Below are 14,408 nucleotides of genomic sequence, written 5' to 3' on the forward strand. Positions count from 1 at the left end.
TTCTAAATGTCTCAAATGACCTACTTGCTGTACATAAAAGAATATAAAGAAATTAAGTGTTCTCAAAAATAATCAATTTAATATCGTTTTTTTTTAGCTTTAAATAAACCTCTGCGAAATTGTTTAGTAACTTTGGGCTTGAAAAAAAGAAAATATGGCTTAAGAATGTAAAGCATGCCATAATAATAGCAATTATAGCTGTTATGTGGTAATATTAAGTTCTTTTAGTGATTTACCGTCGACTTTGAATTACCATGTTAATATAATTAGTTATAATCCGCGGATATCCGGAATATGTTAAAAAATAAAAAAAGTTAACTGGAAGAGTGAATCATTTTAAAAGATTGACCTCCATTCTTCCCGCTCTTGCGCAATGTTGACAATACCATCATGTCTACCAACACTTCAACAACATCATTTCTATTCATTAGACCCTGTTTTAACGTCAGACTTTAGTCTTTTCAACAGCTGAGAGGTTAATAACACCAATAACTAATTCGATATTAGTGTGAGTATCGTGTTTTAGGCTTTTTTATATATTGATTCAGTTAAATTTGTAGTTTTCAAGTGTAAGCTAAATCAGTCAATAAACTGATGGGAGGTTACCGAATATACTACCACTCGCCTCTATACAGGGGGAGGTAAGTCAATAAATTTTTTACATTTTCCTTTTTTTTAAGTTATTAGAAATTATTTTCAAGTTCTTTTACGGTTTATTTGATCAAAAAAGATAGATTGCGTTAACATTTGGCCTCACTAATTTAGTAATAAATTATTGTTAACTTGTTCAAATGAATTCTTAGGTATGATCCAATTACAAATTTCCAGATGCATCCAAATCTTTAGTTTTTTATTAATGTCTGTATTGTTAGTGTTAGAAGTTGTGTGAATTGGAATGTATCAACTTTAACACAAAAGAACATAAATTTACAATTCTTTACAAAATGAGAATTTTATTATCATTAAAGTCACATTGGTATTTTTATTCTAAATTCACATGATTGTGTGCAAGCTCAGTATTTTACATAAACGATTAGAGAATCCTCTCTAAAGTGATCAATGATTTGCTGTGACCTGCAAATAAGAGGTCATGGTTCCACATTAAAAAGTTCAAGTGACCCATTACACTTTAAAGATTCAAAAAATCAGGTATGGATCTTTCTAAATGCTTTCTATTGTATGCACATTCCATTTTACAATGGATGAATATGGATCCTCTGTAAAGTGAAAGGTTTTCAAAACCATACCATAATGGGTATTTAAATATTATATGCATTACGGTATTTTTGGTGTCCGTTAAACGGTTTAAAGTATTCTAAAAATATAAAATTTGTGAATATGAGGTTCCAATTTTGTTACATTTCAATTTTTCCTAATTAATTGGAAATTATTGATTTATACAGTCAACGTACGAGGAATTGCCCGCACATAGAAGATTGTAGGAAAACTACCAAAATTTAGATTGCTTTTATTATAGTTCAACTGAAAATGACTTGAGCTTTTATTGTTCAAGTAAATAATTCTAATACTTCCAGAACGATTTGGAAAATTTATTGGTGCTGTCATATTAATGACGTCGTCGATATTTTTTTGTAAACAACAGCTTTACTTTTTAATACATATTTTAGTAGAATATAAAAACTATATTCGTCTACTTTATTTTTATACGTACACTGAATCGTAAAGTACAATTAAAATGACGGAGTCATTGTTACGTTCGTTTTTGAGTTTACTCCTTTAAAGTGTTTGTAACAGACATGATACAGACAGGCAGACGGAAGCGGAAAAATTGCATTTCCATATTGAACTGGCTGTAAACCGTCAAACGTTGAAAGCACAATAGATTGTAACCGTTTGTAAAAAAAATTCATGAGATTTCAAGACATTCTAAGATATTGCTGATCCTTTCCACTCTCTTAGATACAAAATATTGAAACGACGTTCAAACATTTCTTTTGTTTACCCATTCAATAAGAACTTTTTATTGGATATTATTATCGACACATTTATTTCTCGGTGCTAGAAACTGATTGGTTCATGTTGGTTTTAGTATGGATCAACACAGGACGTAAAACTCGCCATGTTTGAGTAATTCAATGTTAGTACTTGAACTCGTTTAGTGTATTCCATTCGACAAACTTTTTAAATGATGTAGTCGTATTTCTTAACTTAACCATTTCGAATATTGATTGACTATGGAATTGTGATTAGCCTTTCCAAGTCAAGAATGGCCGTGTACATATTGCGACAAAACAAATACAGGTAATATTTTAGTGAACATTCAGAGCACGCCTCGAAGCGTTCTCTGTTTATTCAGGGTTTACATTTAGCGATATTTCGAAAATAAATAAAAGTCATTTTGTAGTGTACAGTTCTCTCAATTCTAACGTATTGACATAGCTAAGTCCATTAATCTTTAGTGTGATTTACAGCCACTATTTGTGTGATAAATCATTAGGGAATAAGTTTACAATAGTCAAAATATTTTCATGCGCAGCACTGTAGATCAATGATCGCCTAACGACTTGCAAATCAGGGGTCAAGATTCTAGGTTGAAAACTCCTTGCGCCAGAAAACTTTCGCAAAATAAAGTAAAGATACTTCGGGTAAATGGAACACCAAGAGTGACGATAAATTAAATTTTTTATATTATTTTCTGTATCGATTTACTAAATGAAATGTGAAGTTGTTTTCTACTTCCCTTGGGTAAGTTAGGGAGATACCGTCATTGACTAATGTCTAATTGTATGGTTTCTCGATCTTTCACACTTTATTAACCAAAATTTGCGTGTTAGTTCCCACCAAAACTATGATGACGTTATGTCAAAATTTTGCTAAGTAAATTTCGTATGCACTTCATATTGTAACATATTCGTTTATGCATAGGGGTTATCGTAAAGAAAATTAATAGAAGCTAGTAATAATAAAGTTAATGTGCGAAATTACTTCCTTAGAGAGAGATATCAGCTACATGGACTAATCAGTTCAAGTGAAAGCATTTTTTAATTACTCGATTTACAACAATGTTGTTAAAAGTGAACTTATTATCACTTACAGTTTTCGTGATTTATGTCTTTGTTTTAATCTACTGCTTAGTAATTCATTTTCTCTTAACATTTCCCTTGTATTGTATAAATACTTTTCTATATTTAGTTTAAAATAAATGAGGTAGTAGGGGTTGGTTGCAAAAGGCAAAGATTAATAAATATACCTCTCCTTTCGAAAGCTTGAAGTAGTTTTTTGCTTATTTAACAAAATGATACAGGAATATTCCCATCCGAAATTCTCGCAGGGATACCTTTTTTGTAGTTTATTAATCAGCGTAAAAGCGCACAGTGAGAAACAAATAATTCACAATCCCATACGTTAAGTAGCATACAACAGCGGCGCCGAAATTGTTACAGAGGTAACGCCTCTTGTACCGCTGCCAACCCCTGAATGTTGGCGGACTACTTAGATTCTTTTTGGTTTAGTGTTTTATGTCTGTGTTCTAAGATTATCTAGTGAACTATTTAATGTTGAAAGGTGAGTTAAAAATTGATTTTAAATGTAAATGATAATATTCGAACCAGTTTTTTAAATCATAATAACCACAACATTGTTGGGAATTTATTCATGTCCATTTACTTTTATTCACATGGAAATTTATGAAATTTAAATAGTAAGTACATACATTTAATTTATAATTGGTCTAGTTCTTTAGACCGAGGAGGCATATCATGAAACACAGAAAATTGTTTGTAAAGTCATTGTGGTAAAATTCAAGGCGGATTTATAAACCACGAGTACAAGAGTATATTATTTTATAAAATTTAGGTAACATTTACTTCATAAAAGAATAATCTTTGTTTCTAACAGGATTAACCCCAATACATGCAATCAAAGTACAAAATCAATTAGAAAATGATGAGGGGACGTCATCAATTGTTGGGGGGATGATTATACAAATCTGTAAGTAGTCTAGAAACGTCGAGAAAACATGAAATTAGCCATTCACCGGATGAACCCTGTTACAATATTTCCTTAACTTATGCATGCTCGGGAAATATATAAAAAAGTATAATGATAATGTTTCGTTAAAATTCAGGGGTGTCTACCGTAATGTTACAGTGTTTGCAATGGTGGTTATATGGATCATATTATTTTTGTTGTTCTGATGCAAAAACCTTCACATTATTTTTGGTCAATTTTTCAAAATGTGGAAGAAAGCTTAAGTTCAGTTTCGCCTTTTTAAAAGATTATATTCTTGGCAAGTTTTTGTATAATTTATGAAAATATTTAAATATATCAAACCTATCTATTAAAAATCTTCTAGTGGTTAATTATTTAAATTTGAATCAATTAAAATTTTACTAGAAAATTTAACAGTAAACTATAATCGTAATAATAATGTTTCATTAGTTCGTGAAGAGTGGTCTGAGAGACTACTAGAGGTGGTACTAAATAAATATTTGGGAAAAGGCGATGGTAACGAAAAGTTTCAGTGGATAAGGTAGGTAGATCATATTCTTTCTTTATTTTGGCGATTTTAGTTATAGACACTACTCTTGCTTAGATGTGTATTATCCTGTGACATTTTTACTTCCCTGGTAAGCTAAGGAAGTATTGTAATAGAGTCCACCCGACGAAAAGTTCGTTACATGTTTTCTGGGCGTATCATCACCCCTAGTGTACGAAGCAATATGTATCCCGTTTCCCTCTGCCTGTCTGTCTGCCGTCCGTCCAGATTTTTGTTAGATAATCTCCGAAACTACTGGACCGATTGTCGCCAAATTTTAGATGTATGTTATGAATATCGCGTAGATGGTAAAACGGTAACCAAAATTTATCCAATCATTCCCACCAATGATGGGATGACGTGATTTTTAAAATTTATAATCGTAAATGTAATTTAAATTTTATAAAATAGCATACTTCTGCACTTGTGGTTTATGAATCAGTGTTGAGTTTTTACTCTAGACATTCAAATTTTTGGAAAAAAAAATCAAAATTATATAGCATTTTGTAAATTAACTTTGAAACTGCAAAAACGAGTGAGTTGTTAATCAGAGTTGATCCGTTTACCTTCTCCTGAAAAATTATGACGTCATCTTAAAATTTTGCCGCATAAAAGTTATTTAAATTTAATTAAGCAACATACCATAATACTTGTGGTTTATTAATCCACATTCAGTTTTTACCGTAGACATCTAGATTATAAAAAAAAGAAAAGAAAATCATTGGATTGAGTTCTCTTTATGCTCTCACCTCTCGAAAATTGATGACGTTATCTTACAATTTTCTTAAATAAATGTAAATTTTATAAAATAACATACTCCTATACTTGTGATTTATGAATCCGTGTTGGGTTTTTACCTTAGATGTTTGGGACAAAATTCAGATTGTATAATCACATTGATTCTCTGAAATAATTTTAAATATTTTTCTAAAAACGGTCCATTCCTTAAAATGTTGGAAACAAGTGTTCTATTCTACAAATCAAAATTAATAAAATACATATATGTATCTTTGAAAATGCTTCTGTCTTATTTTACTCGTAAGTACTCTTTTTAACTTTGTATGTGCAAATTTAGAACACAATTTTAAAATTTGTTCTACAAATTATTAAACCAGTGGTTCGAAATTTTGTACATGCTTTGAAATTATTATTGGAGCAGTAGATTGCTAACCAAAATTTGATGACGTTATCTTGAAAGTTTGCTAAGTAACTATGATTGGAAATGTGTAGTATATTCTTGTGGTGTATTATTCCACTTATATTTTTATCGTTCCTATTAAAAATATGCAAAATCAGCTTCTATAATAATGTATCTAAGAAACTGGATTTGTTTGAAGATGTTTTAGGTGCTAGGAACGTTTTGTCTAAGTTAGTTTAGCCCATTTGTTTTTGTATTTTTAGCATAAGGTAAGTTGGGGAAGGGTTGTGATAGAGTAATTTTGACGAGTTCCTTAATTTCATGTTTTTTAATCTTCTACAAAAATCAGTTCGTCTGTCTGTTGTTACCTGTTTCTTGGAAAATTTGTTAGTTAACCTCCGAAATGCGCAAGATGGACTTTTAAAGATGGAAAAAAGCAAATTTTGCCTGCTCATCCCCTTAAAAAATTGATGATATCATTTTGAATTTTGTTACGTAATTCGCACATGCTCATCTGAAAAAATTGTTCGGTAAATATTTATTTCGCCGGGACTTGCATTCAGTACTTGTTGTGTCTGAGACGAGGGAAGTTTTCTACATTTCTTTAAGGTATTTGTTCTTGTGGGTTTGTGCGTTACTAACTGTTCTTAGTTTACAACATCAGATGACTATTTTTAAAGTGCTGTACGTCACGGTATCACACTAAATCAATTTTTTTATATAAACCTTGAAATTCAACAAGGTAAAGTTTACAGAAAATCAGAATTTCAGTGGTATTATTGCTATTGCAGCCAGCTATTGTACATTTAAATAACTTCGGTAAGCTGAAAACTAAATTTTGTGTTTTTTTTCTGCATAATAAGGGGGATATTAATAATATTGAAAAGTGATTGATGTGTATAATAATGATTAATGACTGTCGTTTTGAATCTTTTGTCATGTGAAAATCATTAATGAGACGACCATATTCTGTACAGCATGCACTGAAGAGTTATTTCGCATAATCAGTTGTAAAATTTGAAGAAGTGGTGTCATGAAGTTAAAATTAGGAGTGACGTGTTAGGTAACACCTTGTGTACATTCTGCATTTGTTACCAACTTTCATTCTTCATACTTTCCATTTATGCTTAATTTAGTTATTCATAAATTTATCCAATAATCGTTACATGTGTTAAGAGTCTCGTTATACCCGTTTGAATTTTGTGGACCTGGATCGATCTTTTCTAGAACGGGAGTTTAAAATGTGCTGATGTTTATATGTTTTGTGCAAAGAAAATACATTGTATTGTAACCCTGCAGAGATCAGGAATTTAGTATTGTGGTGGTGGGTATAAAATGAATCGCACTCGGTTGCATCTCTATAAAAATGGCCATTGTGTGCAGCGTCCAGTAGTTATTGGGGCCAGACGGCGTGTTCCTTATGCTGAGAATCCACCTTGCATTTTAAACGTCTCGACGCATCAAATTATTGCACAATGGACTTGTTATTTTGTTTTAGCGAGTTTAATAAGAGTGCAACTCTTCGCGAATTGCAATGAAACGACAGTGGTTATTTTAAGTAGTATGTGGTGTCGCTTTTGTGTGAAATAAAACGTTATTACGTCGGAAACCTCGCTAAGGTAACCGTCTAATAGACCATTACACTCCGTTATTGGGTTCGGCGGTACAGTTTTATCACCCGAAATTGTAATCAGGTGTGCATTGGTAAAACTAGGTATTTTTTATGTGATTAGGTTTACCGAGGCGCCTTTTGTCCTGACCTTGAGGCTTGTCATTGGGGTAGGTATTATTAGTCACGTAATGTTACGAATCAATGCGGGGTTTCCCGGGGGTGTATCGGCGTCGGTGGGCATGTATCTGAATGTGACGATTTTTCGGGAATGCGGAGTAGGTGGCAGCCGGCTTATTGTGTGTATTACAAAGCAATTGTTAATGTACTAGATTTTTATGTACCATTTCGGCGAGCTTCGAGGCCGGTGGCAATCGAAAAATCAATAGCACAGTCTAAGGGATGCGCGGGGTAAACCAAGTATATTCCGTACCGACAGCGCCACTTCCTCACTCCGCCCGTTAAGTCTGTAAGGTGGTCGCGACACGCGCAAGTTCCTATGTGTTTGTGTCCATGTATTGAACATAATTAAAATTTATGTGAAAATTAACGCCAGCAGCAAGGGTTGTCACGGCGGAGTTGTGTGCAAGGGTGCGGATGTGGTAAGAGTGCTTTTTTCCAACCCCCGTTGTCCTACATATGGCCCTATAGCAGAGGTCTTGGGAAAATAGCGGCCCGATATCAATTAGTCCAGTACCGTTCACACTCGTTCAGAATAGCTTTCATTACGAAAGCGATTCGTTAGACTGTGGATAATTGCTTTAAAAAATTCCTAATTAAGGTTTTGTCCGATACTTATCTGGTTTCATTGTTAAAACAATTCGTTGTTTCTCTTTCGAGACTTTTGTTTTTTCCTGTCTGACGTTGATCGATCTCCTTCGTCTAAATTTGTCTGCGTGTTTCGATTAATCGCACGATTTCTACTTTGGGTCGCTGTGTGCCGTGCTTCTGAATGAAATATCGCCGTCGAGTAGGTGGAAAAAATTTTCCAAGAACTGGCCCTTTTATTATTCAGAGTAAGGAAGGGAAGAAGACTTGAGGATTATGAAGAACACTCGAATTCTTACTCACACAGAGAGTGAATGCTGATGGGAAATAGAGTGCGAGAGAGGTCGGACAGAGACGAACTGATTTTTCCTATGCGTTGCATCTCGCTATTCCTCCAGGATTTGTAGCTGCAACTCTCCATAACCTATAATAAGTTTTTTTCCAGACGACCTGTGGATTTACAGACTCTTTTTTCCTTCTGACTTGTTGATGGACGAAATTCAATATTCTTGGGGTTTTTTGCTGCTCACTAGAACAAGGATGCGACTAGTTGACTAGACTCTATATTGATTTACGAAATCAGTTTTAATTCCGACAACATCGTCATCGTGTAGGAAGTTAGAGCTGTAAAGTTCACAAGTGAACATAGTGTACCTTATAAAGGCCACTCACTAATTATACTCCGTAAATTCAAACCTTCCATAAAATGTCACTAAAAATTGAACAAAAAAACAATCCACCTTGACCTTTCGTCCCAACTTATTATTTATGTTAAGGAAATTCATGAATCTTCTTGATTACCTGAGGGTTCTGATTAAACTTCAATGAGGCCAACCTTGAAACTCCGTGCGTTATCCTCTGTCATGTTTACTTTATCTTTTATACCTCCATTGTCGTGCTACCGGCTCATAGTTATTTTCGAGCCTTCTAGCTTTTATTTTTTCCTCTCCATCAAAACAACGTAACGATAAAAATCTGAACGCGACGGTTTCGGCTTTGTTTTAGGTAGAAAGGAATGGTAGTTCTGCTCGGGGATGTTGTGTGGCGAGTTCCACAAAGCGCCTCTTGGTTTATACGTAAATTTTGCGAGCCTTTCGGATTCCCGTAGCCCGTATTCGTCATTGCTTACTCTAGTCCAGAGCATGGCAGCTCTCACAGCTCATGCGGCGCACGAAGAAGAGGATATATTTCTCGGTGAGTTAACCACACCGTTACCGAAGGTCGACACTCGTCTCGATGATGCTAACCTTGTTAAATTTTCGCCAACTTTCTGCTTTCCAGAAAACGGTCTTCTTAGTTACGAGAATCCAAACTATCACTTGGATCCCACTCGCATCGACGATGCTATAAACTCTAATACGAATATCTACGAAGATATTTATCAGGAATTAGATGATATTTGCAATATCGGGCGCAGTATTAAGGACCCTTTGCTGGGAAGCTCCGGTCGGAAAGCCTACGCCTCTCTTGATATCGGAACCATGGGTGTGGATATTACAAGCGGTCCATTAACACACATAAGTTCGTCGAACATCAATGACAATAAAAGGTATGACGCTGGGAGCATCGGGAGTTTTATTTTGCAAGAGAGCGCGCTTTTTGCCATTGATTGATGGGATGGATCAAAATTTTTTCGAACTTGGGTTGATGTGTTTACTTCATTAATCAAACTACTATCGAGTTCAATGTGTGCGCAGGGTGTATGTCAAGGAAGATTGAACTCGATGGTGGTGCAAAAAAGGCGATGAAGTGTTTTAATATGGTGTGCATTTGTTCAACAAAAATATTTATCTGTAATCGACTTATTAGAAATATGTTTTTGTTGTTACAGTTTGTAGCGAGAAGTAGAACAACTAGAAATTTTTGTAGGAAATCGCCAGATCATTGACAAGTTTGTTTGTTGTAGGAGTAATGAACGAAATGGAAATGCAATGTTCCTCATGGATAACAGCGAAATGTCTAGAACCACGCGAGATAAGTAGGTTTAAGTCATCTTTAGCTTTATTTTTGTGCTTCATCATCTCGTACTGGCATTAAAAAAACTCGCCAAAATTCATTAAGCACATCATATCAAACAGTTTCATTAGTTTACATATTTACAGTTTATTTTTACGCTTTGTTAACCATTTACGTCAGACAATAACGAAAACTTGATTAAGACTACACCTAATTCAACCCAGTCCTCTCTTTTGTTCAGTCTAAAACACATCCCATATGTCAAACGAAAAGACTTTTCGAAGAGTGCTTCTTTATTGTGTCGTTCGCTCGAGACGGCACTAAAATTCGTATATATTTTAGTATTAGCGAAAAGGCGGCGAAAAACAAGGACAATCAGCAGGAGAAAGTCGTGCCGCACATAGCCGGTCAACTTAACAATGATTTGTACGCCATCCCCGTGAAGAAAAAGAATCAAAAATGTTCAGAAGAAATTGAAATATACTCGCCAGACAAAGAGAGCGCCGATGATACAGATTTACCGCCCGGCTGGGAAAAACACGAAGGTAAGACACAGAAACATTGCGTGTTTGCGCCAATCAACGCCACTTTAATACAGATAACGACGGTCCTTATTACTGGCACATAAAGAGCGGAACAATTCAGAGGGAAGTTCCCGTTTTGCCGGAATCCGAAAAATCAGACAAGAACGACAGCAAACACAACATCAACAAAGAGAATGATATGCTTATGTTGACTTTCGAAAACAGTATCGCTTCGGTTACCAGGAGCAGTACTAGCTCGGCTTTGGACTTGGAAGCAGAAGATCGCAAGAGGAAAAATGACGTGACTTTTAAGTACGTTCGTGTGTAGAGGTTCGACGGAATTTGGATGAACTGTTTCTTGTAGGAGGCGAAGTTATCCGTCGAAACCGGAGCAGGAAGCTAGAGAGAGACCGATCAGGTTTGCGGTTAGGTCGTTGGGGTGGGTGGAAATCGCCGAGGAAGACTTAACTCCAGAAAGAAGTAGTAAAGCTGTAAATAAATGTATTGTTGATTTGTCGGTGGGGAAAAACGATCTTTTGGATGTTGTCGGTAGATGGGGTGATGTTAGTTGAGGAATATGACGTAAGTTTAAGTTAGTGTGTGATCAATTTTTAGGGGAAGGATTTGTTCATGGATTTGGACGAAGGAGCTTTAAAACTTATTGATCCGGAAAATTTGACTGTTTTGAATACTCAGCCTATACATACCATTAGGGTTTGGGGAGTGGGCCGCGACAACGGAAGGTAATTTATAAATATATCTCATTTTGTAGTTAACTAATTATTTACTTTTCTGTCAACGCTAACGGATGATTAGAGAAAGGTATTTTTTACTTAAGTGCACGAATTGCTCGTACAGGACTTATTTTTTCGTAATTTTACTTTGCAGAGATTTTGCGTATGTCGCCAGAGACAGGAGTACTAGGAAACATATGTGTCATGTTTTCCGTTGCGATATGCCGGCTCGCACCATTGCCAATACGTTGAGGGACATTTGTAAAAAGATAATGATAGAGAGAAGCTTGCAACAGAATCTAGCCAAACCTATCGACATTAATGGTCGGACGTTGGCCACAAGGCCAACAAATTTGCCAACCGAGCACCGACGGTTAACCAGAAACGGCCAGTCTTTAGTTAGTAAGTTGCAAAATTTTCTTCTTTTGTAAATTCGACATTAATATTAAGATTTAGCCCAGTCCTTTCCAACGCCGATGGAAGAACCAAAAAAAGTACTTAGAGCTCAATATTTGGGCACCACGCAAGTATCGCAAGCTACAGGCATGGACGTTCTCAATGAGGCTATAGATAGGCTTGTAGCAACTATTCCATTAGACCAATGGCAATGTGTTAATGTAGCCGTAGCTCCGTCTATGATTTCGATCCAAAATCCAAGCGTAAGGTTGTTCACCTCTCGGCTATGTCGATTCTATATGTTATTTTTACAGGATGATCGGCTGATAGCCGAATGTCGCGTACGGTATTTGTCGTTCTTAGGTATAGGAAAAGTCATTAAACATTGTGCTTTTGTAATGCATACAGCACAGGACACTTTCGTTGCACACGTGTTTTATTGTGAACCTTCTTCTGGAGCCCTTTGTAAAACTATCGAGGCTGCTTGTAAGGTAGGTCGTCGTTATTTTATCGACACGCAGAGACTAAGATTTGGCGATCTTTGCAGCTGAGATATCAAAAGTGTTTAGATGCTCATCCTCAAGGTCTTGAAAGGAATAATTCGAATTTACATACCCCCGGTAAAAGCATCGGCGCAGCTTTGAAGTCTATCGTAGGATCTCTCACAGGAAGGAAAAGTAGAAGTAGTGACTCTTGAGATACGGTTAAATCTCTGCAGGTATTGTTGTAGGTTGTAAGGTGGTCTTGAAGTAAAGGTTGTTTTTTAAGGAATTGTGTCTCTTGCCTGTGGAGCGTGAAGTAATCAAACACAGACATCTGCAGTCTCCTCTAACACAGAAATATATTACTTCAAATTCTTCAGCGGATCTTCGTTCTCTTTTGTCTCCTATGTTGGATATGAAGCACATTCAACTGACTAGTTGGGATTCGACTCATTAAAATGGAAAATTGCTGGTTAAACAATAAAAGCAAATTGTACAAAATTTGTGTTATGATTTAACAAGACTAATGACTAACAGACTCGTGAAGTAGTTAAAACACGTATGTTTGTCAATAATAAATTGCTGTAACAGGCGAGCACAATGCACTATGAAACTAACAAGATGCTTCTAAATATGATAGATAATTAGGCAAACACAGGCACTCGACTTCATCTATCAAGATTAAAATACTTGTGAGCCTCAAAATTAGATAGTTTGCAACAGTAAAAGAAAAAGAGGTGGTCTCTCATATTTAGTATGTTAGTTACTCTGCCTATATATGTTTTAGCTGTTGTAAGGTGATCAACTGTGTTAATTTATCAACTGCTTGTTTTTGAGATGCTTCAGTGACGAATAAGTGCAAAGTTTGTTACGATTTCGTGTAAATAAATACTCATGTAGTCAAACTAAAGTGTCTTGGTGTCTTTGATCAAAGAGTTGGTCACTTTATACTGTTGATTGAATCTGAAACTATCTACTGTATGCTTGCTTAATCAAGCCTTGAAAATATTATTGGCAGTTTTGCTTTGTGCAAACCCATGAATTTATTCAATTTTGTACGAAATCACTATTCTATCACATGGTGGATCGGGGTGATCGACGCGTGACAAGCTTGGGGACAATACACATTTCTCTCGAATAGATTCCTCAATGCAGCTCATTTACCAAACACAACACCCACTTAAAGACAATATACAATATACACAATAAAAATTATACAAAGTTGTTAAAATCAAAAGAGGCGAGAAGATTGTCTTTACAACATCTTTCTTTCAACGTCAATATAACCGATGCGGTACTCATTTCAATTCATTAACATAAGAACAACTATTGCAATGTTAATGTAAATACTAATATGCCTTTCATGTTCTTAGGTGACGTACTTTTTATATTACGTTTATTTCCAGCTTTGTTGTATAGATTTCGAGTGGAGACGTGCAAATCTTGCCGGCAGCCGCCTGTATATTTATTGTGATGGCGCTGCGTTCAGTTTTTGCACTCTGCCTATGTTTTCTCTTCTTTATCGTTCATTACGTTTCAGGATTAAATTGTATGCCTTTACGCAAAGTGACATGTTTTATCTCATATAGATATTTGTTTACTACAATATTTTTATAAAAAATGAATGTATGCAATGAACGCGTAGTTTTCCATCACTGTTGAGTAGTCTGCATTAAAACATTGATTTCACTCACCGTTCTGTTAATCGCTTGTAATGTAAATACGCCAGACTAGTAGTTTCAAGACAGTTAATGTAAAATTTCCTTATTAACAACAATTGTCCAATAAATTGCATACTCTTATTTAACAGTGTAGATATTTTTCCCCGACATCCCCCTTCCCTTACACTGAGAGTAATAGAGTTATCTTCTTTGAAGGAAGATAAGTATTTTACGTGGTCGGAGCTGGTTCGTAATTAAAGGTGAATTTGCTAAACATTTCACATAGTAGGGGAGCAAAATGTGACTGGTTTGCAAATAGCGCGGAACTTTGTGCTCGGGCGAGATCAAAACACGAGGCGCACTAATTTGCATATATTTGATCAAAGAAAGTTTGCTTGTTAAATAGATATTTTTTAATTTTTTATCTCTTGTTCCCTCTCTGATTTACATTACTGGCCTGTTCGTAGACCAGTTTTTATTCATCACGAATAATGGAAATGTCGTATTTCTTTAAATCACACTAATGAGAATTTGACTTGCAGAATTCCGCCTTTGCCCCAATGTAACGATTTCATATCGCTTGGGCCACCACTTATACATAATAATACACCATTACTGGTGTTATCGAATACACACCAATTT

General features: G+C 35.2%; 1 protein-coding gene across 2 annotated transcripts; it reads left to right on the forward strand.

Annotated features, from left to right (window-relative positions):
* Positions 1 to 404: 404 nt before the first annotated feature.
* Positions 405 to 13,912, forward strand: LOC135129416 (protein Fe65 homolog). Of its 2 annotated transcripts, none has more exons than XM_064056567.1 (14): positions 405 to 508; positions 561 to 641; positions 9,019 to 9,207; positions 9,295 to 9,562; positions 9,920 to 9,991; positions 10,312 to 10,514; positions 10,568 to 10,805; positions 10,858 to 11,056; positions 11,109 to 11,236; positions 11,382 to 11,629; positions 11,678 to 11,886; positions 11,938 to 12,114; positions 12,171 to 12,341; positions 12,392 to 13,912. In XM_064056567.1, exons 3-13 carry the CDS (start codon positions 9,048 to 9,050, stop codon positions 12,318 to 12,320), a joined length of 2,052 nt encoding a protein of 683 aa, XP_063912637.1. In that variant the 5' UTR covers positions 405 to 508; positions 561 to 641; positions 9,019 to 9,047; the 3' UTR covers positions 12,321 to 12,341; positions 12,392 to 13,912. The 2 variants fall into 2 exon arrangements, with proteins under 2 accessions (XP_063912637.1, XP_063912641.1); XM_064056571.1 differs by having other exon boundaries at positions 11,684 to 11,886.
* The last annotated feature ends 496 nt before the right edge of the window (positions 13,913 to 14,408 follow it).

Source organism: Zophobas morio, unplaced genomic scaffold, assembly GCF_036711695.1.
Source record: "Zophobas morio isolate AGI-343-1 ecotype UQ-CSIRO unplaced genomic scaffold, CSIRO_AGI_Zmor_V1 ptg000002l, whole genome shotgun sequence".
In the NCBI taxonomy this organism is placed as follows: domain Eukaryota; kingdom Metazoa; phylum Arthropoda; class Insecta; order Coleoptera; family Tenebrionidae; genus Zophobas; species Zophobas morio.